A 27,061-nucleotide genomic window follows, 5' to 3' on the forward strand; every position below is an offset into this window, starting at 1 on the left:
AGCAATAATAAATCTTGAATCTTGATTATAAAGGTTATATTAAAACAAAAGTAGAGTAAACTCTCAGCCATAAATGACGAGCTGCAGTGAGAGTGACTGTTCGGAGGGGGCGCTGTCCTCTCCCATGGTACTGTCTCTTTAAACAGAGCGGAAGTGAGGAAGAGCCAACAGGAAGCTGAAACATGAGGGCGCTCTGAGCTTAGGGAGCTGAATAAAGCGAGTTGATCGGTTTCCTTCCAGCGCTCAACGCCCGGTCTGAGGTACGTGGACCGTGCGTAAAACCACGGGGCTCCTTATGCCCCGTTTGGCTCTGGCTTTCGACTCTGTAGAGGCAGTCACTGGAGAGGAATGACTAGACCTGCACTCGTGCTGTGGACCCATCAGGCACTGCATCAAAACACTCATGATACTCTTACCCGGCTGCACAGATCAGGAGTGTTTTGGTTTGTACTGTACTGCCCCGTCCTATGCTCTGCCCCCTGTCCCGACTATAGCCCGAGGTTATGTCTTGTATTCACTGGTGCCCAATGGAAAGTGTGTAATATCAGTATGACTTGTCTTGGGCTCCTACTGACTTGCTCTCCTTCTCAGTGGTCTGTAGTATTTCAGATTTGTTTGGACTTTGCAGCCTTTATCTGTGTGACTCAGTTAGTTAAAGCTTTTACTTCTGACCCATGTCCCACCAGACTGCACAGGGCTACTGAGTTTATACTAGGGTCAAATGCAGAGGACACATTGGACTTTGGGAGGTGGTGGATCTCTGGTCTAAAAGACTCTACACTGCATTACTTCCACATACCAGACATATTAGATAGTCTTTTTTGCCTAATGTACCAGAAGGTGTTCGGTAATCGCATGATCCTGTCATTCTTATTATGTGTATTGTTCACATCATGGATCTCCAACCAGTAGCTCACCAGCCCTTTCCAAGTAACTCCCTAAAGAGTTAAGATGCATTTTCTTTCTCTCAAAACACTTATGATATAGGTTTAGTAAAGGAAATTCAAGACCTTTTCTTTAACTGTGTTGAAATATTCGCCATGGGTTGAACTCCACCTATGTCCCTTAGTTACGTTGTTTTTTTCAAAGGATTGGGTAGCTCTCTGCCATCTTTGTTACATAATAGTTAGCTCACGGGGTAAAAAAGGTTTAAGAGTGCTGTATGTTTTGCAGGAGGAGCCTGGAGGCTGCACTGGAGTGTGTCCTTGTGTCACCCTCAGTCCTCAGCCATGGAGCCCAAGACCAAAGAGGAGAAGGATGCAGAGCTGGACCGCAGGATCGAGGCTCTGCGGAAGAAGAACCAGGCGCTGGTGCGGCGGTACCAGGTCACCACACTAACTCTAACGCCACAAATGCTCACCATTCCTTCACTGTAGCTCTTCAAATCATCAATCAGATTGTGAATGATCTGCAGGCAGTGCTCAAACGTGCCTAGCGAAGCACAGAAAATTGTCCAGCAGGGGTAGTTTAAATTGAAAATGGGATTAGGTTCACTAAAGCAGAAGCAAAATAATAATAACTATAACAGGGTTCCTGCGGGGTCTTAAAAAGTCTTAAACTTGATTTTCTTAATATAAGGCCTTGAAAAGTTACATTTTCATATATGGGATTAGGTGGTGTGTTTAGACTGCGTAGATGTTTTGCTTAGCCAGAGCACACGCCTAGTGACCTGGTTTGGTGCATGCCATGGAAAATCCAGATTTATAAAAGTGCTGTGGGAATCTGCGCACACAAACCCAACTCATGTCAAGTCTTAAATTTCACATTGCAAAGTGTGCAGGAACCCTGGAATAATTTTTGAAATGAGCCAACAGTCTTATATAAATTAGACTTGTATTGGTATTTGATCAGGGACAATGCACAATAAAACATGTGTCTCCAAAGAAATGTCATATGCCAGGTTATGCCGAGGCCCCGGACAGGTTGATCTATCACTCACTCACAGTTTACACCGTTCATATCAGTCATTCAGTGCGGACAGGTTTACTTTGGTAATAACCACTGTTAGGTCAGGCTTGAAAATGTACTATCATTTGTGCATGCAAGAAATCATTTCATTTGGAAGGAGTGTTCCAAAGGCTCGATGCTTTATATGAGTATGGTTGTTGATCAAATGCGGTTCTGCGTCTTGGAATGCTGCACTCTCCTCTGACTGTCGACCGCGTGGCTCTAGTTTTTTGTTTTACACGCCTGAGACCAACTAGAACAAAAAGAGAACTGAGGTAGGTATTTGAGGCTTTCGTAGTTAATGAATTTGTGTGACTAACTAGCTGTTTGATCACAGCGCCTTCTGAAAGTCTGCTCTTGGCTTTTCATGCAACCTCGGTCAAGTCACAATCAATCAGTCAATCGATTGTTTTGTAACGCCCAAAAGCACAATAAGAGTTGCCTCACAGGGCTGCACCAAACATTAAAGCAATGAAATAAAACAATAAACAGGACAGTGTAAAGTTCAGGCAAATCAAGTATCCAGGCAAACATAATGTCCAAGTAAACGTCGGAAGCTGGTGAGGACGAGCCGCATGGGTGTCCCCCTTCCTTAGACTCTGCGACACCGTGAGGAAAAACTCAAAAACCTCAGAGAGATCCACTCCCATGGACGGACAAGCTGTAGATAGACCCAGGTCCGATGGGAGTCCCTCAGCCCACGGGCCAAGACTGTACGTGTGATAAATGACGAGCGACAAGCGACTGACATTTTAGCTTTGGTTAGTAGCTTAAGCCTTAAGCATGTAGTTACAACAGTAGAACACTCCCACTACGCTATATTATCTGGACTGTACCATTTCTAAGAACTCTAATAGGGGGGAGCCCCATAACAAAGACTGCAGAAGAACGTCCAGAGCGTCAGTTCTTCTTGTCCAATCTTCCTCTGTGGACAGGGCTGAAGACCGCGACACCAGCGACCCACCGTCTGAAACAAACACTCCCAAGGGGGAGTGAGACCATCAACTGTATGGACAGCTTCTGCTCACTCCTCCCCGTTTACCATAATGACTACGGTCGTGGGGGAATTCAATTCATGGTGGATTTACAGACTCCCCCTCCCCAGCTCTGACGAAGCATGTTCCTAAAAAGGGCATAAGGGCGGGATCTTCACTGAAGACTCGGCCCTTGCGTGACGTTTAGCTCGCGCTGCTCCAATGCTAACAGTCCGAGCCTCATTAAGTACCAGATTTCTAAAATTCTTCTTACGAAAACCAGCCTGGTCCCCTTAATTTTAACTAACCCAGCGTTATCTCAGGAGGAATATCTAGCCTAGTCTAGTGTTGAAAAAATTGAAACCAGGCGTTTAAGTTGTTTTTAACGTGTCTAAACTCCAATGCTCTTCAATGGGGGTCTAGCGGCGATATGGAGGTACTACAGCAATGTCGGCCCCCAGTGTCGTGGGCATAAAGCAGAGCAGCCAGCGGCCATTGAGTGAGACAGGGACACCGTGTGAATAGTAATGAACAGACTTCAGATAAAAAGACATATTGTATCATAATAAGACAAAGTCTGCGGTAAGAAGAACTAGAGGATAGCCTAGTCTTAAATGTAGAGACTGTGTCTGCTTCTTCAACGTGGGCTGGAAGTTTATTCCATAAAACCGGAGCTTGGAGCTAAAGGCTCTGCCTCCTACAGTGATTTTGGAGACTCCATGAATCACCAGTAGCCCTGACTTTTGAGAGCAGAGTGCTCTGATTAGGCGATATGGAACGATAGCGTCTTGGAGATAGATTGGAGCCATGCCCTTTATGGCTTTATATGTGAGGAGCAGGCGGGATGTGTTCTCTTTGTCCGTGTTAACAATCTTGCAGCTGCATTTTGAACTAATTGAAAACTTCTCAGGAAACTTTTAGGACAAGCTGCTAACAGGCAGTTATAGTAGTCCAGCCTTGATGAAACAAATGCATGAATAAGTTTGTCTCTTTGGTGAGAAGTTTTCTATTTTAACAATGTTACGCAGGTGAAATAACAAGGTTTTACAGGCCTGGTTTATCTGCGATTTTAAAATGGTTGTCAAACAAAACTCCAAAGTTTTTTTTACTGTAGAGCTTGACGATACGTTAACATTATCCAGATTGATGATCTGCTCAGATCAGTGTTTGAGGGCCTAGTATAACAACCTTGGTGTTATCAGGGTAAAGAAGGAGGTAATTCACAGTCATCCAGTTGTTAATGGATTTTACGCAGGGACTAAGGCTCTCTAATGTATCTATCTGACCTGGTTTCATTGATAAGTGCAGCTGCGTGTCGTCCGCATAACAGTGAAAATGCATATTGTGATTTCGGGTAATGTTACCTAATGGAGAGTAGTGAAGTTCTGTGGTCACACTTTCATAGTGTTTTATGTGTCACAGGAAATAGAAGAGGACAAAAAGAAAGCCGAACAGGAGGGTATCGCCGTGACAACCCCACGTAAGCCCCGCCCCCACGACCCTGAGCTGGAGAAGCGTAGGCAGGAGAAGGAGAACTTCACCGTGACAGTGGACCTGTCCTCTCCACAGGTCAGTGTGGCACATCGACTCAACACTGCCTCACATCGACTCAGCACTGGCTCACATCGACTCAACACTGGCTCACATCGACTCAACACTGGCTCACATCGACTCAGCACTGGCTCACATCGACTCAACACTGGCTCACATCGACTCAACACTGGCTCACATCGACTCAACACTGGCTCACATCGACTCAACACTGGCTCACATCGACTCAACACTGGCTCACATCGACTCAACACTGGCTCACATCGACTCAACACTGGCTCACAACGACTCAACACTGGCTCACAACGACTCAACACTGGCTCACACTGACTCAACACTGGCTCACATCGACTCAACACTGGTTCACATCGACTCAACACTGGCTCACATCGACTCAACACTGGCTCACATCGACTCAACACTGGCTCACATCGACTCAACACTGGCTCACATCGACTCAACACTGGCTCACATCGACTCAACACTGGCTCACATCCACTCAACACTGGCTCACATCGACTCAGCACTGGCTCACATCGACTCAACACTGGCTCACATCGACTCAACACTGGCTCACATCGACTCAAAACTGGCTCACATCGACTCAACACTGGCTCACATCGACTCAACACTGGCTCACATCGACTCAACACTGGCTCACATCGACTCAACACTGGCTCACATCGACTCAACACTGGCTCACATCGACTCAACACTGGCTCACATCGACTCAGCACTGGCTCACATCGACTCACCACTGGCTCACATCGACTCACCACTGGCTCACATCGACTCAGCACTGGCTCACATCGACTCAGCACTGGCTCACATCGACTCAGCACTGGCTCACATCGACTCACCACTGGCTCACATCGACTCAACACTGGCTCACATCCACTCAACACTGGCTCACATCCACTCAACACTGGCTCACATCGACTCAACACTGGCTCACATCGACTCAGCACTGGCTCACATCGACTCAACACTGGCTCACATCGACTCAACACTGCCTCACATCGACTCAACACTGCCTCACATCGACTCAACACTGCCTCACATCGACTCAACACTGCCTCACATCGACTCAACACTGGCTCACATCGACTCAGCACTGGCTCACATCGACTCAGCACTGGCTCACATCGACTCAGCACTGGCTCACATCGACTCAGCACTGGCTCACATCGACTCAACACTGGCTCACATCGACTCAACACTGGCTCACATCGACTCAACACTGGCTCACATCGACTCAACACTGGCTCACATCCACTCAACACTGGCTCACATCGACTCAACACTGGCTCACATCGACTCAGCACTGGCTCACATCGACTCAGCACTGGCTCACATCGACTCAACACTGGCTCACATCGACTCAACACTGCCTCACATCGACTCAACACTGCCTCACATCGACTCAGCACTGGCTCACATCGACTCAGCACTGGCTCACATCGACTCAGCACTGGCTCACATCGACTCAGCACTGGCTCACATCGACTCAGCACTGGCTCACATCGACTCAGCACTGGCTCACATCGACTCAGCACTGGCTCACATCGACTCAACACTGCCTCACATCGACTCAACACTGGCTCACATCGACTCAACACTGGCTCACAACGACTCAGCACTGGCTCACATCGACTCAACACTGGCTCACATCGACTCAACACTGGCTCACATCGACTCAACACTGGCTCACATCGACTCAACACTGGCTCACATCGACTCAACACTGGCTCACATCGACTCAACACTGGCTCACATCGACTCAACACTGGCTCACATCGACTCAACACTGGCTCACATCGACTCAACACTGGCTCACATCGACTCAACACTGGCTCACATTGGCCCTCATTTTACAGTGCGTACAAAAACGGTGTTCGTGTAGGTGTATTTGCGATATACGCCAGAGTGCGCGTGGCATTTATGAACCCGTGTTTTACGCTCAGATCTCTCCGTACGCAGAAGGATCTGATGGTAAATGCCACGGAGAAATTTTAGCGTCATTTGAATGAAACGGCCCAGAATATTCACACATTAAAAAAAACTGTGTGTGGTAAAAAGAAGAAAGTGTGGATCTAACGTTGCAGCTACTCTGGACCATGATCTGAACCAGCGAAAAGCAGCGGTCAGCTCCGTGAGTCCCGGTGTCCCGGTACATGGCAGTGGCCCCGGATGTGAGGCGGGGAAGCCATCCACACAAAGTTTGGGCAGCAGCGGTCTTTTGTGACAAAAGAAAATATATATTTTTAAAAAACACCATGAGTGTCTCTATGGCCCGCAGTCCAGGTTCTAGAGTCTCTGGTCGGGCTGAGCCTCTGCGCTCGGCCCGTGCCTGGAGGAGCATGTCGATGCAGCGCAACATTGAATCAAGTCTGCCCATAAACATTAACGCTGTTGCCTTGTTTCATGTTTAAATCATCAATGTGGATGATATGCAGTGTGGCAATGCAATTCATGCTGTTAAAAACTGTTTTCCAGCACTGTTTAGTGTTTAGTTAAGATTGGTCAGGGTTCCCACGCGTCCTTGAAAATCTGGAGAACCTGGAAAATAGCATGTCTCTTTTCAAGTCATGGAAAACGCATGGAAAATGAGAAAAAACATCAAACATCCTTGGAAAAAAAAGAAATCCTTGAAGATATTTCTGCTTCATTTATGTTGCCGTTGTAGATCAATATAAATGTAATTATTTGAAATAATTACACTGTTATATACTTGTCTCAATTTTCCGTGCATTTGTGGGGAAAAAACTTTCCTTTCCCGCACTTCTTTCGGTCCCTGAATGCATCTCTCACGCAGCCTCGCTCACGCGCTTCTCTCGGAAACCAAAACAATGACCACGCGGCTGCAGTAGCTAATGTTAATGACTTATTTACAACTTTAGACATGTAAAAGAAGTGGTGATTGGCGCGGGGCAGGTGAAGACAGGCCTGTTATGGATTAAAGAAGTTGAGCTTTTGCCAAATGGACTGACCAGATGAGTGACCATCATTGGATAAAGAGGTGAAAAGTTACGACTGATCCCCAGGAGATGGAGTCCACAGTGAGTGTAGTGTTTTTATGTTTTTTCTGTGCAGTAAAGTCGGGCTGAATGTTGCACTGACTTCTTTAGCGCGCGTGTTGCTATCATTATGTTTGCCTTGATAGATTCAGTCCGCGTTTGCCCGTGTTACAGTGACTAGGGATGGGTAAGTACCAAACCCGGTATCAAAGCGGCCCCGGGGCCACGTGTGCCGGTCCATGGATGCACTCCCTCGGATCTGTTCATCATCCCGCTACCCACACGAGAGCGCACGGTGTGGGACCATCCCCGCAAGACAGGTGTGCACGGGAAATACATGTGTTTTTTTCAAAAACACGCTTATTCTCAGAAACCCATTGAGCTGGTGCCGCTAACCCTGTCTTCAACAGACGAGCCTCGCACTTTTCTTCATTCACAAACACCCGAACCGAAGAGTTTCGGGGGGAGGCTATTTTTTACGCGTACGGAGCACACAGCGGCGTGAACGCGCTCGCGCTCCCACGTGCACATCGGTGCTAGCCGGTGTTGACCCACTGGACACAAGCACTAAGTTTTCCTTTAGGCTCAGTCTCAGCGCTATAGCCAAATCTAACCAACAGCCTGTGATTAACAAAACATATACGAGACGTAATCCTTCATTTAATCATTTTTAGAAATATTGATTTAACATTTTGGTCTATACTTTTATTACCTGTTTTATTTTACCTCCCGTATATATATATATATATTAAGTGTTTGCATGAATTGTAAATAAATTAGGTCCATAAGAGCTCCTCCACTGAGCTAAAAAACACTATTGTGTGTTTTAGGTTGTCTGCCAAAAACACACAATAGTGGTTTCTATGTATGTATTAAAATCTGAATGGCATAACATTGTATTGGCGTCAATCACGATGGGTCAATCACAGTTACACCCCGTCCACAGTCTCTTGTGGAGGTCATGCATTAAGCCATTTGTGGTGCCCTTATACATTGTGCCTCATATACTGTAAATGCATAAGGAGGCCATCATATTTTTGACTCCTGGCTGAAGTTAAGTTTCTCCCGTTCTCCCAAGGTTGACAAAAAATGCATCTGAAAATGCATCAGATTGATGCTTTAAAATATGGAAAACGATAATATTGTTCACATCTTCTGCACCCCTGACCCCTTTTCATGGAATAAGATCTGGATTGCATTTGGTTAATTGCTGGTTTACACCTAATTCATTATTGCATTAGTCCGGACTAGGTCCTGGTTCAGTTCTGGTTTAGACCTGGTCAACCCTACCTCAGCTCGCTTTTTTGTTGGACCTCCATTTTTGTATGATTCCTAGAACCTTACCTGCAGTCACGACGTGTATGCTCTGTTTCTCTTCAGACCTAAACAACTATGGCTGTCATCATAGACTACATTATCTGATCATCACGGATCAAAATGGAGAGTGAACTCACAAAGGGACTAACTGGGGAGGGCAGGTTTTCGTAGATGTGATCGCTTATATTTTATTTTTTTGCACTTTAAAATGTCCTTGAAAATCCTGGAAATTGCCTTGAAAATGATTTCAAGTAAAGAGTGGGAACCCTGTTGGTGTATGGTGTACACCACCTCCTGACTTGGTGTAGGATTTGAGCGCACCGTACACCCCACATACGCTCTGATTTCACCGTACGCAAGTTTGATAAATGAGGGCCATTGACTCAACGCTGCCTCACATACACTCAAGACTGACCTAAAACGATTCAGTCCATCAGCCTGGTTCCACATCTGGACATTGGTCCTTGGGCAAGGCACTGCTGTCGCCCACTGCTCCTTACAGGTTGCCCCAGTGACATCGAAGGATGGGTAAAATGTTTCTATGGGGCCAGTAGAGTGTACCTTAACCTTAACAGTCCATTCCCATGGGAAGAGACTTCTTCCATTCCCTTTCCCATACCTATTTACTTACAGATGATTCAGACCTGGTTCCACGTCTGGAGATGGATCCCTGGGCACTGCTTCTTGTCCCAGTGGTGTGAGGGATGAGGCGAATGCAGAGGAACAATGTTGCTGTGCCATTGTTCAAAGGCAATCAAAGTACTTGACCAGAATGCACCTGAATGACTGCTCTTTGTGTGCAGGAGAAGAGGGTGGTGAACGACAAACCAGAGGCTCCCGAGGGCCCCAAGGGCCCGAGCCCGAGCCCGTCCAAAAGGATGTCAGGACGAATCGGGCGAGGGCCCAGAGGAGGAGGCCTGCAGGAGAGGAGCCCACGTGAAGGAGAGCCTGGGGAGACCCCAGCCCGCAGGGGGGGGCGAGGAGTCAGAGAGTCTGGGGAGAACACGGGCCGCAGGGGGGGCAGAGGAGAGGGAGAATTTGGGGACACTCCAAGCCGAAGAGGGGGCAGAGGAGAAGGAGTGCCTGGGGAGAACACGGGCCGCAGGTGGGGCCGAGGAGAGGGAGAGTTTGGGGACACTCCGGGCCGAAGAGGGAGCCGAGGAGAAGGAGAGCCTGGGGAGAACACGGGCCGCAGGGGTGGCCGAGGAGAGGGAGAGCCTGGGGAGAACACGGGCCGCAGGGGTGGCCGAGGAGAAGGAGAGCCTGGGGAGAACACGGGCCGCAGGTGGGGCCGAGGAGAGGGAGAGCCTGGGGAGAACACGGGCCGCAGGTGGGGCCGAGGAGAGGGAGAGTTTGGGGACACTCCAGGCCGCAGGGGTGGCCGAGGAGAGGGAGAGCCTGGGGAGAACACGGGCCGCAGGGGGGGCAGAGGAGAGGGAGAGGCTGGGGACACTCCAGGTCACATGGGGGCCCGAGGAGAGAGAGATTCTGGGGACGCTCCGGGCCGCAGGGGGGGCAGAGGGGGCCAGAGAGGCAGAAGTGGGGGTACTCCAGGGGGCAGTGACCGCAGATCAAAGGTATGTGACTTAAGTAGACATTTCAGCCGCTTCTGTAAACAGTATTGGTACTTATCACATGATGCTGTGTTCAGGAGTGGGAGGAAAAGAGGCGACAGAATATTGAGAAAATGAACGAGGAAATGGAGAAGATAGCGGAGTATGAAAGAGGACAGCGGGTATTGAGCACTTTCCTCATTGTGTCAAATGTTGAGTGTATCCCACCTCTGACTGTGTTCATGACGTGGCTCGTGCTGTGTCTGCAGCAGGAAGGGGACAAGCCCAGCAGACACTTCTTAGATGACCCGCGGCGCTCCGGACCAGCCCCTGACTTGGATCGGAAAGAGGGCAGCCGGCGACATGTGCGCAACTGGGGAGGGCTGGACTTCGACAACGTGAAGACGGGGCCCGAGCTGGAGAGGGAGTGGACTGTGAGTTATGTCTGCTGTGGGGCAGATGGAGTTCTATCATTTGCTTTTCTTTTTTTTCTTTTTTTTTTTTTAACTTACAAACTTACTCTTCCAGGCTGCATATCTCTGCTATTTACTCCACAAAGAGAAGTTACAACTACACATTGAAAATACCAAATGTGAACAGTCAGCTGGAATGAAAGAAGGGAACCCTTTCCATAGTGTCTTAGAGCTGGCTGATGAGTTTTTCATTACTGTGTTGGTGCAGAGTCGACGCCCGGGGCCCAAAGGCTCTGTGGATATGACCATGTCCATGACGGGCCGGGAGCGGGCTGAGTATCTGCGCTGGAAGAAGGAGCGCGAACAGATTGACGAGGAGAGACTGGCACGACACCGCAATGCCACGGGGCAGTGGAGACGCGAGTGGGACGCTCAGAAGTCAGACAGCATGTGAGCACACGACCAATCTCCTCTCTGAGCAACATCAAACGCATAATAGTAATAGAGCACTTTACTGAGGAGTGTGTGTGTGTGTGTGTGTGTGTGTAACCTTCCCAGGTTCGTAGAGGACGCTGCTGTGAGTGTCGAGGGCACCGTGACTGAGCAGAGCGCCCGCAGAGGTACCCCACCACACACACATACAGTAGTTATCTCATTGGCTCTTATTAACACTAAGAGGCTCTTTCATTGAGCCACCTCTTCAAAAGCATGTTGTTTCCCTGGAGGGCAGAGACCTTGAGGCAGAGGTCGCCTGATCCCGGAGGAGCAGCTCTACGAACCCAGTCTCTCACATAACCTTTAAGCCGGCAGCACCAACCGACAGTTATATCACTGTTTTGGGAGCATTGGATGTGTTTCTTGAAGTGCTGTTTTAAGATGCTGTGTGATGTACACGTTGGGGGTTAAAGTTCTTACAGGGGCAAAGCAGCTTACTACCCCTACCCTCCTTCTTTCTCATCCAGGCTTGGGACTTTTATTCATTGTCCCACTGCATGTCTCTTTCTGCAAGATATTGTATTATGTATGAGTAAAACCAGGGTGTGATTTGCTGGGGGGGATTTTCCCCCCTTCTGGTTCTCTTGTCCCTGTCTCTATTTTTAATTTTTAATTTAATTTAATTAGTTTATTTGACAGGGACAGTACACATTAATGAACATTATCTGTCAATGGTCAGGGCCCTACTGAGTCCCACTAAGGCATGCAGGACAGAGTGGTTCTCTCTGTTTGTACAAAACGTCAAGCTTTTTTGTGTGCATCCCGAAATCTTAAAACAAGAAAGCACTGAAATGTTTTTGCAGAATCGAACACGTCTTACAACACTGGGTTTCAAGTTCAACAGCATGAAATGTATGAGCTTTTTATGCAATAAAGTGATTGAGTAACTATTCCCCCACCCTGAGTAAAACTACATTTAAAAATAAATAGGTTTGGGGAAAATCAAATAATTTAAAATAAACTGAATAGATTGATACAAATGGGCCATGTCAAAGACACCAAGTAATAGTTGTTGTTCTCATATTTTTGACTGCATGTTCATGTTTTTCCAAAGATGACAGTAAGCGACCTCCTAAGGCTCCTACTTTTGGGGACTTCCTGTCTCAGGGCAGAAGCCATGGACCAAGAGGGGACCGCAGCCGGGGCAGGACCCGGGGGACCAGACCAAGCTACAGGTGGGTCTTCTCTTACACTCATTTGAATTTTATATTTATATGTACTAGGGTTGGGCGATGTTCCCTTAATTGGCCGTTGACGATGTTTACAGTGAACCATCGTGATGGACAATGATATCGTCCATTTCTCATTATAAGCATTTTTAAAGACATTTACATAGCCTATATAGAAGCTGCATTTTACTATGTATGTTAGGAAAATGTGAGATTGCAGGATAAATGGATCTAAACTAAACATGATCTGACCAGAGTCATGGAACACGACTTTTGCAACAGAAATGTATTAAAACTTGTGCGTAAAAGTGAGAGAGAACGACTTATTCGTCAACTCCTCCTCAACACCAGTGCTCTCATCACACTAATACAAATGTAAATCGGAGCTTATTAGTTGCATTTGCTCAATTTTAACGTAATGTTTAAGAAACAGTGGGTGAACGGGACAATATGTGCACATTTGCGTCGTAGCTTACATTTTTGAAGCCGCTCCACGCGCCGCCCGGTCCGTCTGCTTGTAACCTTCTAACTCCTGCACCGCCTCTTTCCCTCCTCTCTCTCCTCTCCCTCTCCTCTCTCCGTTCTTCGTCAGAATATTCCAAACCCATGCGTGCCCATGCTAGCTCCGATGTGAGAGCTATCTCGTCATTTTAAAAGGGTTTAAGTTTCCGTACGAAGCAAAGCAAAGCAAAACCACGCGCTGTTAAACTCCGAGCTGCAGAGAGAGAGCGAGAGAGAGCTGTGAAGTCCTGCCGCTGAGCTGGGGGAATCTGTACATGGGACAACTATAAGTCGTATCTACACAGCGTTCCAAATTATTTTGCAAATGACATTTTTCTAAGATTTCTAAATTGTCAACTCAGATGAGAGTCAGCATAATTTTAATGTCTTTAACTGGTAGAGGATCATTTAAATGTGGTGGGAAAAATTCCCAGTGGTAACAGTATTTTTTTCAAAAATTAATATAGTAAAAACCTCAAAATCTACTGTTCCAAATTATTATGCAACTCATCGTTTCAATATATTTTAAAGCTTGTAATTAACTGAAAATGGTCATTTGTTGAATTTGTAGCATTAGGAGGTCATATTTACTGAAATCAAAAGCTATTTCAATCAAAAAAATATTAACTCCATATTATATCAAGTTATATTTTACCATAGGAGCCCTTGTGTGATAGCAGCTTCAAAATACTTAAATCCATTAAACTTGTGAGTTTTTGGACGTTTCTGCTTGGATTTGTTTACAGGATGTTAGAATACCCTCTCAGAGCTGCCATTTGGATGAAAATTGCCTCCCACCCTCATAGAAGTTTTTTTTGTTGAGGCTCCAAAGGTTCTCAATAGGGCTGAGGTCAGGGGAGGAGGGGGTCCACATCATGAGTTTCTCACCTTTTATGCCCATAGCAGCCAGTGATGCAGAGGTATTCTTTGCAGTATGACATGGTGCGCTGTCATGCATGAAGAGGATTTTGTTCAGGAAAGCACGGCTCTTCATTTTGTAGTATAGAAGACAGTGGTCAGTCAGAAACTCCACATATTTTTCAAAGGTCATTTTCACACCTTCAGGGAGCCTAAAGGGGCCGACCAGCTCTCTCCCCATGATTCTGGCCCAAAACATGACTCCGCCCCCTCCTTACTGACGTCGCAGCCTTGTTGGGACATTGTGGCCATTCACCAACCATCCACTACTCCATTGATCTGACCATCCAGGGCTACACGGCCTCATCAGTGAACAAGACTGAAAATTAGTCCTCATGTATTTCTGAGCCACTGCAGCCGTTTCTGTTCACCAGCTTCAATGAACAGTTTAGGGGAGGCCCGGATAGAAGGTTTATGCACAACTGCAGCCTCTGGAGGGTCCCACACCTTGATGTTCGGGAGACTCCAGAGGCACCAGAAGCTTCAAATACCTGTATGCTGCTTTGTAGCATCTGTTCTCTTAATCTGATGTGTTATCTGATGCTCTGAATCATCCACAAATCTCTTATCAGTACGATGATTATGCTTAATCTTTCATGAAATATCGAAGGTTTTCATACCTAGACCAAGGCATTCAACTATTTCACACTTTTCATCAGAAGAGAGATCCTTTTTCTTTACCATATTGCTTGAAAATGATGATCTGCATAATAAAGTGGAACACCCTTTTTCAGTAGTTTTTCCCTTATCTGGGAAACTAATCATCCCTGGTCTCTGAGATTAATGTCAGTGATTCAAAGAGCCCCAAGACACGATACCATCCATGAGTTTCATTACTATTGTTTTTTTTTTAACCTTTTTAACACAAAAATCCACTTTGCATAATAATTTGGAACGCAATGTACACAAATCTGACCTTCATGGACGAGTGGAAGAAGAAAGCCATTATTGAAAGGAGGCCATAAGAAATCCCGTTTGAAGTTTGCTAGAAGTCATATGGAGGACACAGCTCCATGTGGAAGAAGGAGCTTTGGTCAGATGAGACAAAAATGTAACTTTTTGTCCCAAATGCAAAACGTTTTGTATGGAGCAAACCTGACACTGCTCATCGTCCTGAGTGCACCATCCCCATTGTCAAATATGGGGGGAGGAGCATCATGCTGTGGGGCTGCTTTTCCTCAGCGGGGACTGGGGAGATTGTAAGAATAGTTGTGAAGATGGATGGAGCCAAATACAGGGACATTTTGGAGGAAAACCTGCTGGAGTCAGCAAGAGAACTGAGGCTGGGGCGGAGATTCACCTTCAGCAGGACAATGACCCTAAACACAAAGATAAATCTACATGGAATGGTTTAAAAACAAACATATTAATGTGTTAGAATGGCCCAGTCAAAGTCCTGACCTAAATCCTATTGAAAATCTGTGGAAAGACCTGAAAACTGTTGTTCACAAACGCTCTCCTTCTAATGTGACAGAGCTTGAGTTGTTTTGTAAAGAGGAATGGGCTAAAATGTCAGTCTCTACATGTGTAAACCTTGTAGAGTCAAACCCCAAAAGACTTGCTGCTGTTATTGCAGTAAAAGGGGGTTCCACAAAGTATTAATTCATGCTGTATGAATACTTATGCACGCCCCACTTTTCCGTTTTCTATTTTTTGAAAAAAAAAAAAAAAACAGTCTCATTGACGCATTCCCATTCCCTGTTAGACATTCAAAACTTGCTTATTGTTCTCAGAAGCTCCCCGAGCTGCTGCCGCTAACCTGCAGTGAAAAGCCAAACGTAACCCTGTAGACGAGCCACACGCACTTTTCTTCATTCACAAATACCCGAACTAAAGAGTTTCGGGTGGAGTCGAATACTCTGCATACGGCTGCGCGAATGCACTCACGCGTGCACACAGGAGTCTGGTCTATATTTCTATTTCACCTCCCATAAATGTGTGCACAAAAGAGAAATAAATAAGGTCCAAATGTAGAGCAATAAAACTTTTTTTAAAGCACCAATAACAGTACCATTAAAGTACCGGATCGATAAGGAGTATCAATAAGAGTAGTAGTATCGATAAATCCCTAACTGTCAGTGCCATACGTTACCAGTAACAGTACCAGCTCTGTGGAAGCGCTGGTACTGTTGTCTTTTATAATATCCATTTTATTTGTGTTGTATTGCTTTGTTTGTGTTGTGTGTCTTCATATGGACCTCGAGTCTGATAAAAAAGATGATGATGAATACAAGAAAAATATTTTTTTCAGCCCTACAGTACACACACGGATTTAGACGGTTTTAGACTATTTAAGTGCAAAATACACTTATTACAGCTTATTAGCCTGGCTAACGCCAGACTTAAATCACAAGTGATATTTAGTCAATTAATTTCCTCGTAGGAGAGGTGTGGTTTACGGGGCGCTACGAATGCATCTGCACGTAGCCTTAGCCAATCGTATCATCGTATCCGATGACGTATGACGTACCCGCTGTAAACTTTCGAGCTTAACTATTTAGAACACGGCCTAAAGCTCGATCGAAAAATAGCGTTGTGTCTGCTGCTGTCATGTTTGATCCGTAAATAAACTTTTTTTTTTTATCCGTAAATAAACTACAAGCTTCCGTATATCGAATAGCTCGTCATCATCTTGCCGTCCCTCCTCGTTCTGTGATTGGTTCCCAAAATCTACGCGAAAATTTCGGCCATGGTCCCCAGGCTGCTGTGCAGTTCGAAATGATTTGAGCGCACACAGCAGCATGGCGTTAGCCATGTTACTAGCTTATACTAAAATGACAAAAAAAATAAGTGGAAACAGCAGATAATACTCTGCTTCTTTCCTCTAGTTTTAGTCTTGACTTCTCTGTAAGTCTAGAAACTCCACCAAAAGGCACTATTTGTCCAGTGTTGTCATCGCAACATCTGTTGTTTTTTCAGTAATGTGTATTCTCATGTATTCTACTACTGCGCTCCATTTCTAATGGAAATCGTGGTGGAAACACAACAGAGGGGGCCTTGATCTTAATGTGTTTATGATTGCAGTATGCATGACAACCGCTGGGAAGCAGAGAAGGAAGAGAAAGAAGAGAAGGCGGAACAGGAGGACAAGCCAAAGCACGAGGAGAAAGCAGAAGTCCTGGCCAAAACATCAGAAGAGCCAAAGGTACTTTCAGCACAAATTCTTCTGAGCTCAGAGCTGTCAAAGACTCATGCATAAGATAATCTAATGAGCATTTTATTATTCTTTACAAATAGAACAAATAGTCAAATTTCAATATGGCAAATTTTGCTGTCAAATACTAACCTGGCTAACACCAGGCTGCTGTGTGCGCTCGAATTATTTCGAACTGCACAACAGCCTGGGGACCATGGCCAAATCTCCGGTGGATTTGGGAACCAATCACAGAGCGAGGAGGGACGGCAAGACGATGACGCGTTATTCGATATATGGAAGCTTGTAGTTTATTTACGGATAATTTAAAAAAAAGTTTATTTACGGATCCAACATGACAGCAGCAGACACGATGGTATTTTTTGATCAAGCTTTAGACCTTGTTCTAAATAATTTAGCTCAAAAGTTTACAGCGGGTACGTCATACGTCATCTCATACGATGATATGATTGGCTGGGGCTACGTGCAGACGCATGAGACTTTTTTTTGTTTGTTTTCGTATCGCCCAATAAACGACTATGGACGATCGTAAACCACACCTCTCCTACGAGAAAATGAATTGGTGGTCCCCAGACTAAATATCACTTGTGATTTTAGTCTGGTGTTAGCCAGGCTAGTCAAATACTGTATATAGTACTGATTAGAAGGTAGTCAAAATACACCAATACTAGTATCGAGTGTCGACTCAATCCCGACTGCTTGTACTTAACCTCATTAATGTAGTTCTGATACCACCTGCGAGTCTACAGTGTTTACAAGACGAGCAGCTGATGTTGCTTAATAACTTAGCAGCTCACGGCTCTGGTGATTCTGAAGCCGCTTTATGCTCAGTGACTCAGAAAATAGACGTCGGAACAGCCCCCCCCCCGGTCCACCTCATCACTGGAGGACTCATCACTGTCTGATCAGCCCGGTGAGGGTCCGCAGACTTGATCAGTTCATACAAAGCTGTCGGCTTGTTGACCGCATTGGTCCATGATTATAAGGCCGACTGATAAAAAATCAAGAGCGATCTGAAGCACCAGGTGTGGAGATCGTTGTGTGCAGGAGATGCCCTCTGCTCTCACTTCCTCCTCTCTCTCTGAGCACTGTGCTGCTGCAGGACCGCTGGGAAACCGCATTGAAAACACGATGAACTAACGAGGGCCGTGGTCATTTCTGCCGCGTTGTGATTAAATGTCCAGATCGTGATTTTTCACAAGTTGTTCATCTTCATTTATTTCAGAAACGACTTTAGTTTTTGGCACTCAATGTGTTACCTGTTATCTTCTTGAGCAATGATTACAAGTACATAAAAACGCCACTGTCAATCAGTTTTTTTTCATTTTCATACGGAGTAGAGATTTTGTGCCATGTTGTAGTACTGCATAATTCTACTTCAGTATTCAAAATGGCCGCTGGAACCATATGTGATGTCATTAGAAACGCATGTATACTATATTTGCTGTTATACAGTTTTGTCTCTTTTTCTATCACCACAGTATCATCTATATTGTGTTCCAAATTATTATGCAAATCACATTTTTCTCTGATTTTCAACTCAAATAATAGTCAGCATAATTTTCAAGTCTGTAACTGGTAGAGAATCAATTGAATGTGGTTGAAAAAATCTCCCAGTGACAACAGATTTTTTTTCAAAAATAAATATCGTAAAAACCCTCAAAATCTACTGTTCCAAATTGAAAAAAAATATGCTCATTGTTTCAATACATTTTAAAGCTTGTAATTAACTGAAAATGGTAATTTGTAGAATTTGCAGCATTAGGAGGTCATATAACTGAAATCAAAAGCTGTCCATCCGTCCATTTTCTTCCACTTTATCCGGGGCCGGGTCGCGGGGGCAGCAGTCTCAGCAGAGATGCCCAAACTTCCCGATCCACACACACCTCCTCCAGCTGTTCTGGGGGGACCCCGAGGCCACACCAGGCCAGCTCGGAGACATAGTCCCACCAGCGTGCCCTGGGTCTTCCACGAGGCGACCAGGAGGTATCCGAAACAGATGCCCTAGCCACCTCAGCTGGCTCCTTTCGACGCGAAGGAGCAGCGACTCTTCTCTGAGCTCCTCCTGGGTAACTGAGCTCCTCACCCGATCTCGAAGGGTGCGCCCAGCCACCCTAACCTGGCTAACGCCATGCTGCTGTGTGCGCTTGAATCATTTGGAACTGCACAACAGCCTGGGGACCATGGCCGAATTTTTTGCATTGGATTTGGGAACCAATCACAGAGCGAGGAGGGACGGCAAGACGATGACGCGCTATTCGATATACGGAAGCTTGTAGTTTATTTACGGATAAATAAATAAAAAGTTTATTTACGGATCCAACATGACAGCAGCAGACACTATGGTATTTTTCGACCTTGTTCTAAATAGTTTAGCTCAACAGTTTACAGCGTCATACGTCATCGGATACGATGATACGTGCAGACGCATGATAGACTTTTTTTTAATTTATTTTTTATCGCCCAATAAATGACTATGGGCAATCGTAAACCACACCTCTCCTACTAGAAAATGAATTGGTGGTCCCCAGACGAAATATCACTTGTGATTTTAGTCTGGTGTTAGCCAGGCTACAGCCACCCTGCGAAGGAAACTCATTTCGGCCGAACCAAGCTCCTGCTGCGGTCATACAGGGAACGCACAGCCCTTAGCAAAGGGCCCCGGACCCCATACTCCCGGAGCACCCCCCATTGGGCACCACGAGGGACACGGTCGAATGCTTTCTCCAGATCCACAAAACACATGTGGACTGGTTGGGCGAACTCCCATGAACCCTCGAGCACCCGATGAAGGGCATAGAGCTGGGCCAGTGTGCCACGACCAGGACGAAAACTTCATTGTTCCTCCTGCATCCAAGGTTCGACTATAGGTACTCAGGGCGAATCTCATCCACCCTCAGAGCTTTGCCACCGAGGAGCTTTCTCACCACCTCGGTGACTTCAGCTTGGGTGATGGGCGAGCTCACCTCCGAGTCCCCAGCCTCTGCTTCCTCATTGGAAGACGTGACGACGGGATTGAGGAGATCCTCGAAGTACTCCTTCCACTGCCCGACAACATCCCCAGTCGAGGTCAGCAAACCCCCACCCGCACTGTAAACAATGCTGGTGAAGCACTCCTACATCTTTGCTCCATGACACTTTTAAAATTTTTGGAAACTTTTTCGGATTGACTGAAATACGGCTAAATAAATATGAATGCGCAATCGTAATGCGCAGATAGTGCGGGTGTTTCCCAATCAGTAGCGTGCAGGTCTGAACCAGGACTAAACCAGGCATAAACCTGAACTAAACCTGGACTAAGCAGGGCTCAGACTGTTGAGCAAAGAGGAGAAACACATCACTGCCATATATTATGTGCAGATTGTGTATAACAGAGGCTACAGTAGCCTATGCATTCTTTTTGAAAAACAATAACAGGATTATTTTCAAATCACAGTAAGAGATTTAATATAGGCTTAAAAATCCCCATATAACCGTGAATTAACCCTGTATGTTCCGGGCATTTGCTTGACAATTTTTTTTTCAATTCGGACCTTGGTAAATTTAATTTGTGACCCCTGACCTACAACATTAACTATTTACAGAATGAACTTTGACCATGACCGTCATGTTTAGACACTGTCTTCCTGAACAGTAACACTCACTGCTGTCACATTTGGGAGCAGAACACTGCATTCAATCAAAGCACCAAACAATGTTTAAAATGTACCTTTTAAAATGGCTCCAAATATATTCACGATTAAAAAATAAGCTATTTACTTAAAGGGGGAGTATTATGCAAAATTGACTTTTTCAAGCTTTACATCATGTTATTATGTCATTCCCTCATTAAAACCATGCCTGAAGTGTTGCCTTGGCACATTCACGTATTTTTGAGTAATCTGTAAAAACTCTGATGGCGGCCATTTTAGGGATAAAACGCCTGATTCCTTCAGGGAACACCTTTACCGCCTGGAGACGCCCCGATCCTTTCGTCACCAGCCGAGTCACCAACCACTGCTCCTCAGCAGAACCCCCTCCCCGCAGTGTCTAGCCCGGAGATGTAAACAGAGTCATCATGGAGGATTATCTTCATGTGTTGTGAACCGGAGCCACAGCAGACTTTTACAAAGACACACATCAGTGTTTCTGTTACCGAAACACCCAGGATTCAAACCGGTGACAAGAACACTTATTTCAGTGACTGGTTCTGCGCTGGGCCTTGATGATGCACAGAGCCTCCGGAGAAAGCTAATGCTAAGCTAAACCTCGAGTCATCACGTGAAAACGAGAATTATGCACAAATAAAGTCAATAAAACCACCACACACATAAAGAACCGTTTAACAATGATCACACACGGAGCCTGGCTTGTTGATTTGGAAGTTTATTGCTCACATTTCATCTACAATGGGTCATAGCCGAGTGGCTTTCTCCTGGAGCTAACAAGCTAGCCGCGACAAGCTAACGGGAAAATTCACTGAATACAAGCAGCATATTATGCATTGAAAACGTCACTAAAACAGGCAACTGCTTGAAGCAGCCTTTATGATGATCACACACGGAGCCGGGCTTGTTGATTTCGTAGTTTATTGCTCACATTTAATCTACAGTGAGTCGTAGCCGAGTGGTTTTCTCCCGGAGCTAAGACACTATTAGCCGCGACAAGCTAACAACCTTCACCTTCACAACATTCATTGAAAACAGGCAGCATATTATGCACAAATAACGTCAATAAAGCAGCAACTACTCGAAGCAGCCTTTACGATGATCACACAATGAGCCTGGCTTTACACATTTGTGGTTTATTGCAGACTTTTCATCAACAATGAGCTGTAGTCGATTATAACAAGCTAACAGGGTATCCTCGAAAAACCATTGTCCACTTGCACAGATAATGTCCGTCTTTTGAATCGTATGGGCTCCTGCAGATCCTGGTGTCGTCCATGGGGGTATAGTTAGAGATCCATAGGGCATGGCAGATGCAAAGAGATAGCCTCCAAACAGCAGTTATTTTTCAGGCAAGAGCCCCTTCCAAGCGTCCGGTGTGGAAGGTTCGTCTCCAAATAATATCCTGTGTGGCCATTGTTCACAAAGTGATAAACAGTAGCTCCTTTCCAACAGTAAAAATTAAAATGCACCGATCGTAGTTTCAATACTGTTGAGACAACGAGCGCAGTGTTGTGATGCCACAGACAGCGTGTGGAGGGGGCGTGTCGGAAAGGGTCAGGGAGCGTCTTAAAGAGACAGGGGCCTATTTCAAGTCATTTGCTACCGCCATTTTGAAAGAGCAATTTTATACAAGGCAGTTATTCTAATTTACTGCATTGACAGACCAACAGAAGGTTTCGTGGAGCAGGAAGAGGGGGTTCTCTGTGCTATACAGACGGAGGAAGACAAAGTATCGATACCTGCTGAAATGAATAACTAGCGATGATGATGACAATGACGATGATGATGACTCACTCACTTCATTCAGGCTTCCTGGTCTTTCCCAAGCAGTCTCCCATCCAAGTGACGTAGGAGCGGCGCTGCGGTAGATGTAAACCTTAATGGAGGATTAGTTTCATCGTGCTGTGTTGTGCACTACAGCAGCTATGTGACGTTTACAAAGACACGCTTTAGTATTTCTTTATCTAAACCCAGGATGAAAAAAATGTTGACGAGGGCTAATTTCAGTCTGATCTGCACTTGGAATGTGTCTATGAATCTATTGCTACTAGATCTGATCGATCATGCGAAAACAAGAAATAAGCGTTAGAAATGTTTAATAAAACCACCAATAGAAAGCAGCCGTTAAACTGATCACACACTGAGCTTCATTTGTTGAATTAGTAGATTGTTGCATGCTTATTCAGTTTAATGGGAAATCTGTCTCTACAGCTTCCAATGTCCCCAGCAAGAGACGACCCTGCCGAGGAAGATGAGGATGAGTGGGAGGACGCCAGTGATGGAGAAGAAGAGGAGGGGCTAGAGGATCCCCGCACACAGACCCCCAAACAGCAGCGCAGCCCCCGATACAAGGCTCACACTCTGGAGTCCCTCACCCCCCAGGAGTCCCCCGAGGGAACCAAACTCCTCACCCCCTTCTGCCCCCTGGACCACCAGCCAGTGTCAGACTGGGGCGAGGAGATGGAACTGCTGTCCCCCCGCAGCAGCATGGGGGGAGAGAGCCCTCTGAAACCCCCCAGTGTGGAGACCAGCCCGGAGCAGAAGAAAGACCCAGCGGAATCTAAGGGGCTGGCTGAGGGACAGAGACCGGGACAGGGACAGGCCGAGGGACAGGCCGAGGGACAGGCCGAGGGACAGGCCGAGGGACAGGCCGAGGGCCAGACCCAGGGCCAGACCCAGGGCCAGACCCAGGGCCAGACCCAGGGCCAGACCCAGGGCCAGACCCAGGGCCAGACCCAGGGCCAGACAGAGTCGGAGGGAGAGTCGGAGGGAGAGTCGGAGGGAGAGTCGGAGGGAGAGTCGGAGGGAGAGTCGGAGGGAGAGTCGGAGGGAGAGTCGGAGGGAGAGTCGGAGGGAGAGACCCAGGGAGAGACCCAGGGAGAGACCCAGGGACGGACCCAGGGACGGACCCAGGGACGGACCCAGGGACAGACCCAGGGACAGACCCAGGGACAGACCGATCCGGATGCTAAAGCTGCTGAGGTGGATCCACGTGCTTCTGCTGCAGGTACAGTTCCACTCTGAGACATGCCAGATGAGATGTCTCTGTGTTTGACTGAAGTAAGTGGTTGTTGTGAATACAGAGGTGGCCGTGTGTCTCAGTGGGGCGGAACCAAGTCAAGCCACACCCTTGTGTCCCGGGGAGGTGGAACAAAGCCAGGCCTCAGCAGAAACACCTTCCACAGGTCAGTCAGTGATATTGTATCTTTTGAAATGAGTGGCTATACAGTGGGTTATCTATCTGTACCCCTTTAAAGGAACAGGCCACCGTTTTTCCATACTGAGATATGTTCTTACCTGAGCTTAGACAAGTTGATACGTACCTGTCTGGTCGTTTTGCGTGACTGAGGGCATGCACAAAGACCAAAGATGTTGTTAGCATTTGGCCTCTCCCAATGTTTTCCTATAGCTCCAAACAGGGGTGAAGTTGGAAGAGATGCGCGGGTCGGCTTTTTGTCTGACCCGCACCAACCTGACCCGCTGTAATTTAAACCCGACAAAAAAAAAGTGCGCTTTGTAACCCGACCCACCTGCACCTGAAGTTTGCCGGAATTTTGAGGTACCCGACCCGACCGAATCCGCGGGCCCCGCGGGTTGACTGCGGGTTTCGGGTCGACCCGCGCATCTCTAGAAGGTACCACAACATATCACGGTATGGAAAAACGGTGGCCTGTTCCTTTAACTTTTCGACATGTTTTCGTCCAAGTTTGCCCTGTATTTGGCTCCATCCATCTTCTCATCAACTCCAACCATCTTTCCTGTTCCTGCTGAAATAAAACACCTCCAGGGCATGACGCTACCACCACCATGTTTGACAGCGGGGATGGAGTTTTCAGGGTGATGTGCAGTGTCACTTTTGCAATCAGTTTTGGTTTCATCTCACTTTCTTCCACATGTTTGCTGTATGCCCCATGTGGCTTCTGACAAACAGAAAACAGAACTTCTTATGGTTTTCTTTTAAAAATGGCTCTTCCACTCTTCCATAAAGGCCAGATTTGTGTACAGTTTCCCCCACCTGAGCTGTAGCTCTCTGCAGTTCATCCAGGGTCATCATAGGCTTCTTGGTAACAGCTGTGGTCAGTGCTGTCCTTGTTCGGTCAGTAAGTTTAGGAGGACGGCCGGGTCTTGGTAGGTTTGCAGTGATGTCAGACTCTTTCCATTCCTGGATGGTGTTTTTAACTGACTGTACACTGAGAGATGTTCAAAGCTTTGGAAATCTTTTTACTGTATAACCTAACCCAGCTTTATACTTCTCAATAGCTTTATCCCAGACCTGTCTGGTGTGTTCTTGGACTTCATGATGCTTCTGCTCCTCAATAGTCTCTTAACAGACCTCTGAGACCATCACAGAGCAGCTGTATTTGAACTGACATTATATTACACACAGGTAGACTCTATTTAATCATTAGGTCAACATGCGATCATTCAGAAATCATCATGCAACTTCAACTGATTGCACTAAAAGGGAAGGGGTATAGTTACTTTTGCACACCACACTTTTCAGATTTTATTCATATAAATGTCATTTAACTTCGCGATTGTGTGTCACTTTGTGTGTGTCTTTCAAATAAAATTTCATTTATATCTATATTTATGTTTGTGGACCATAGCGTGGCAAAATGTCAAAGTTAAAGGGGCACGGATACTTTTGCAACCCAGTGTATGCAAAAGCTTTCTACCATGTTTATAACGTTATATTTGGGGTAGTATTTAGCTACAATCACACAGTTTTGAGTAATCAGCAAAGCTGTTCAATGTAAGGCCCATAATCTGGAATTTTTAGTTTTTATTAAGTTATTCCTACAGCTGCCAGCAGGAGGAGCCCCAGCCAAAGTCCACCAGCTCAAGCCCGGTATTTTGTTGCCATTTTGATTCTTACAGAGACGTTAATTTTTAAACGTAAAAATATCAATAGCCGTTTTCCCACCACAGAAACATTTTGCAGTTCTTGGTGCCTTTTAAGAACCAGCCCCCTTTTGTCTGTGTGATATGTGTGCGCAGACACTTGGCAAGCTAGCTACTTGGGGGAACCGTTTCAGTTTGTTAGCCCGGTCAATGTAGTTTTCTGTCTACCATTTGACCTTTATGTGCGCTTACGATACTATATACAGTGCCTCTCGAAAGTACTAATACACCTTGAACACCTTTGCACATTTTGTCATGTTTACAACCATAAACATAAAGTTTTTATTTAGATTTTTTACTGAAAGTCCACACACAAGTAACAGACAACTGTGAAGTGAAAGCAAAATGATACATGATTCTGTTTTTTTTATTTTTATAGAAAAGTGAAAAGTAGGGCGTGTATAAGTATTCATACAGCATGAATGAATACTTTGTGGAACCCCCTTTTACTGCAATAACAGCAGCAAGTCTTTTGGGGTCTGACTCTACAAGATTTGCACATGTAGAGACTGACATTTTAGCCCATTCTTCTTTACAAAACAACTCAAGCTCTGTCACATTAGAAGGAGAGCGTTTGTGAACAGCAGTTTTCAGGTCTTTCCACAGATTTTCAATAGGATTTAGGTCAGGACTTTGACTGGGCCATTCGAACTCATTAATATGTTTTTGTTTTTTAAAATCATTCCATTGTAGATTTATCTTTGTGTTTAGGGTCATTGTCCTGCTGAAGGTGAATCTCCGCCCCAGCCTCAGTTCTCTTGTGACTCCAGCAGGTTTTCCTCCAAAATGTCCCCGTATTTGCCTCCATCCATCTTCACAACTATTCTTACAATCTCCCCAGTCCCCGCTGAGGAAAATCAGCCCCACAGCATGATGCTCCCCCCCCATATTTGACACTGGGGATGGTGCACTCAGGACGATGAGCAGTGTTAGGTTTGCTCCATACATAACGTTTTGCATTTGGGACAAAAAGTTCAATTTTTGTCTCATCTGACCAAAGCTCCTTCGTCCACATGGAGCTGTGTCCTCGATATGACTTCTAGCAAACTTCAAACGGGATTTCTTATGGCCTCCTTTCAATAATGGCTTTCTTCTTCCACTCGTCCATGAAGGCCAGATTTGTGTAGAGTAAGACTTATAGTTGTCCCCCAGCTCAGCGGCAGGACTTCACAGTTCCTCCAGAGTTATCTTGGGGCACTTGGTTGTATTTCTTACCAGTGCTCTCCTTGTTGGGTCTGTTAGTTTAGGTGGACGGCCGTGTCTTGGTAAGTTGGCAGTGGTGCTTTACTCTTTCCATTACTGAATGATGGATTGAACAGTTGCTCCGTGAGATGTTCAAATCTTGGGAAATCTTTGTATAACTTAACGCTGCTTTTTACTTCTCCACAGCTTTATCCCTGACCTCTGGTGCTCCTTGGCCTTCATGATGTTGTTTAGTGACCAATACACTCCGACCACAGCTCTGAGGCCCTCACAGAACAGCTGTTATTATACTGA

At 45.9% G+C, this 27,061-nt stretch overlaps 1 protein-coding gene across 1 annotated transcript in view; it reads left to right on the top strand.

The window, feature by feature from the left end:
• Window positions 1-115: 115 nt before the first annotated feature.
• The window catches only part of LOC306968225 (uncharacterized protein), a 35,827-nt gene continuing 8,881 nt past the window's right edge, over window positions 116-27,061 (top strand). The window contains exons 1-12 of the mRNA XM_079563562.1: window positions 116-260; window positions 1,174-1,325; window positions 4,344-4,490; window positions 9,610-10,383; window positions 10,458-10,541; window positions 10,629-10,793; window positions 11,041-11,222; window positions 11,331-11,392; window positions 12,322-12,442; window positions 16,880-17,000; window positions 22,871-23,666; window positions 23,743-23,844. Coding sequence (XP_079419688.1) covers window positions 1,230-1,325; window positions 4,344-4,490; window positions 9,610-10,383; window positions 10,458-10,541; window positions 10,629-10,793; window positions 11,041-11,222; window positions 11,331-11,392; window positions 12,322-12,442; window positions 16,880-17,000; window positions 22,871-23,666; window positions 23,743-23,844 — 2,650 coding nt within the window. The 5' untranslated portion in view covers window positions 116-260; window positions 1,174-1,229. The remainder of the gene's footprint in view (window positions 261-1,173; window positions 1,326-4,343; window positions 4,491-9,609; window positions 10,384-10,457; window positions 10,542-10,628; window positions 10,794-11,040; window positions 11,223-11,330; window positions 11,393-12,321; window positions 12,443-16,879; window positions 17,001-22,870; window positions 23,667-23,742; window positions 23,845-27,061) is intronic.

Source organism: Gobius niger (genome assembly GCF_951799975.1).
Source record: "Gobius niger genome assembly, chromosome: 1".
NCBI classification, from domain to species: domain Eukaryota; kingdom Metazoa; phylum Chordata; class Actinopteri; order Gobiiformes; family Gobiidae; genus Gobius; species Gobius niger.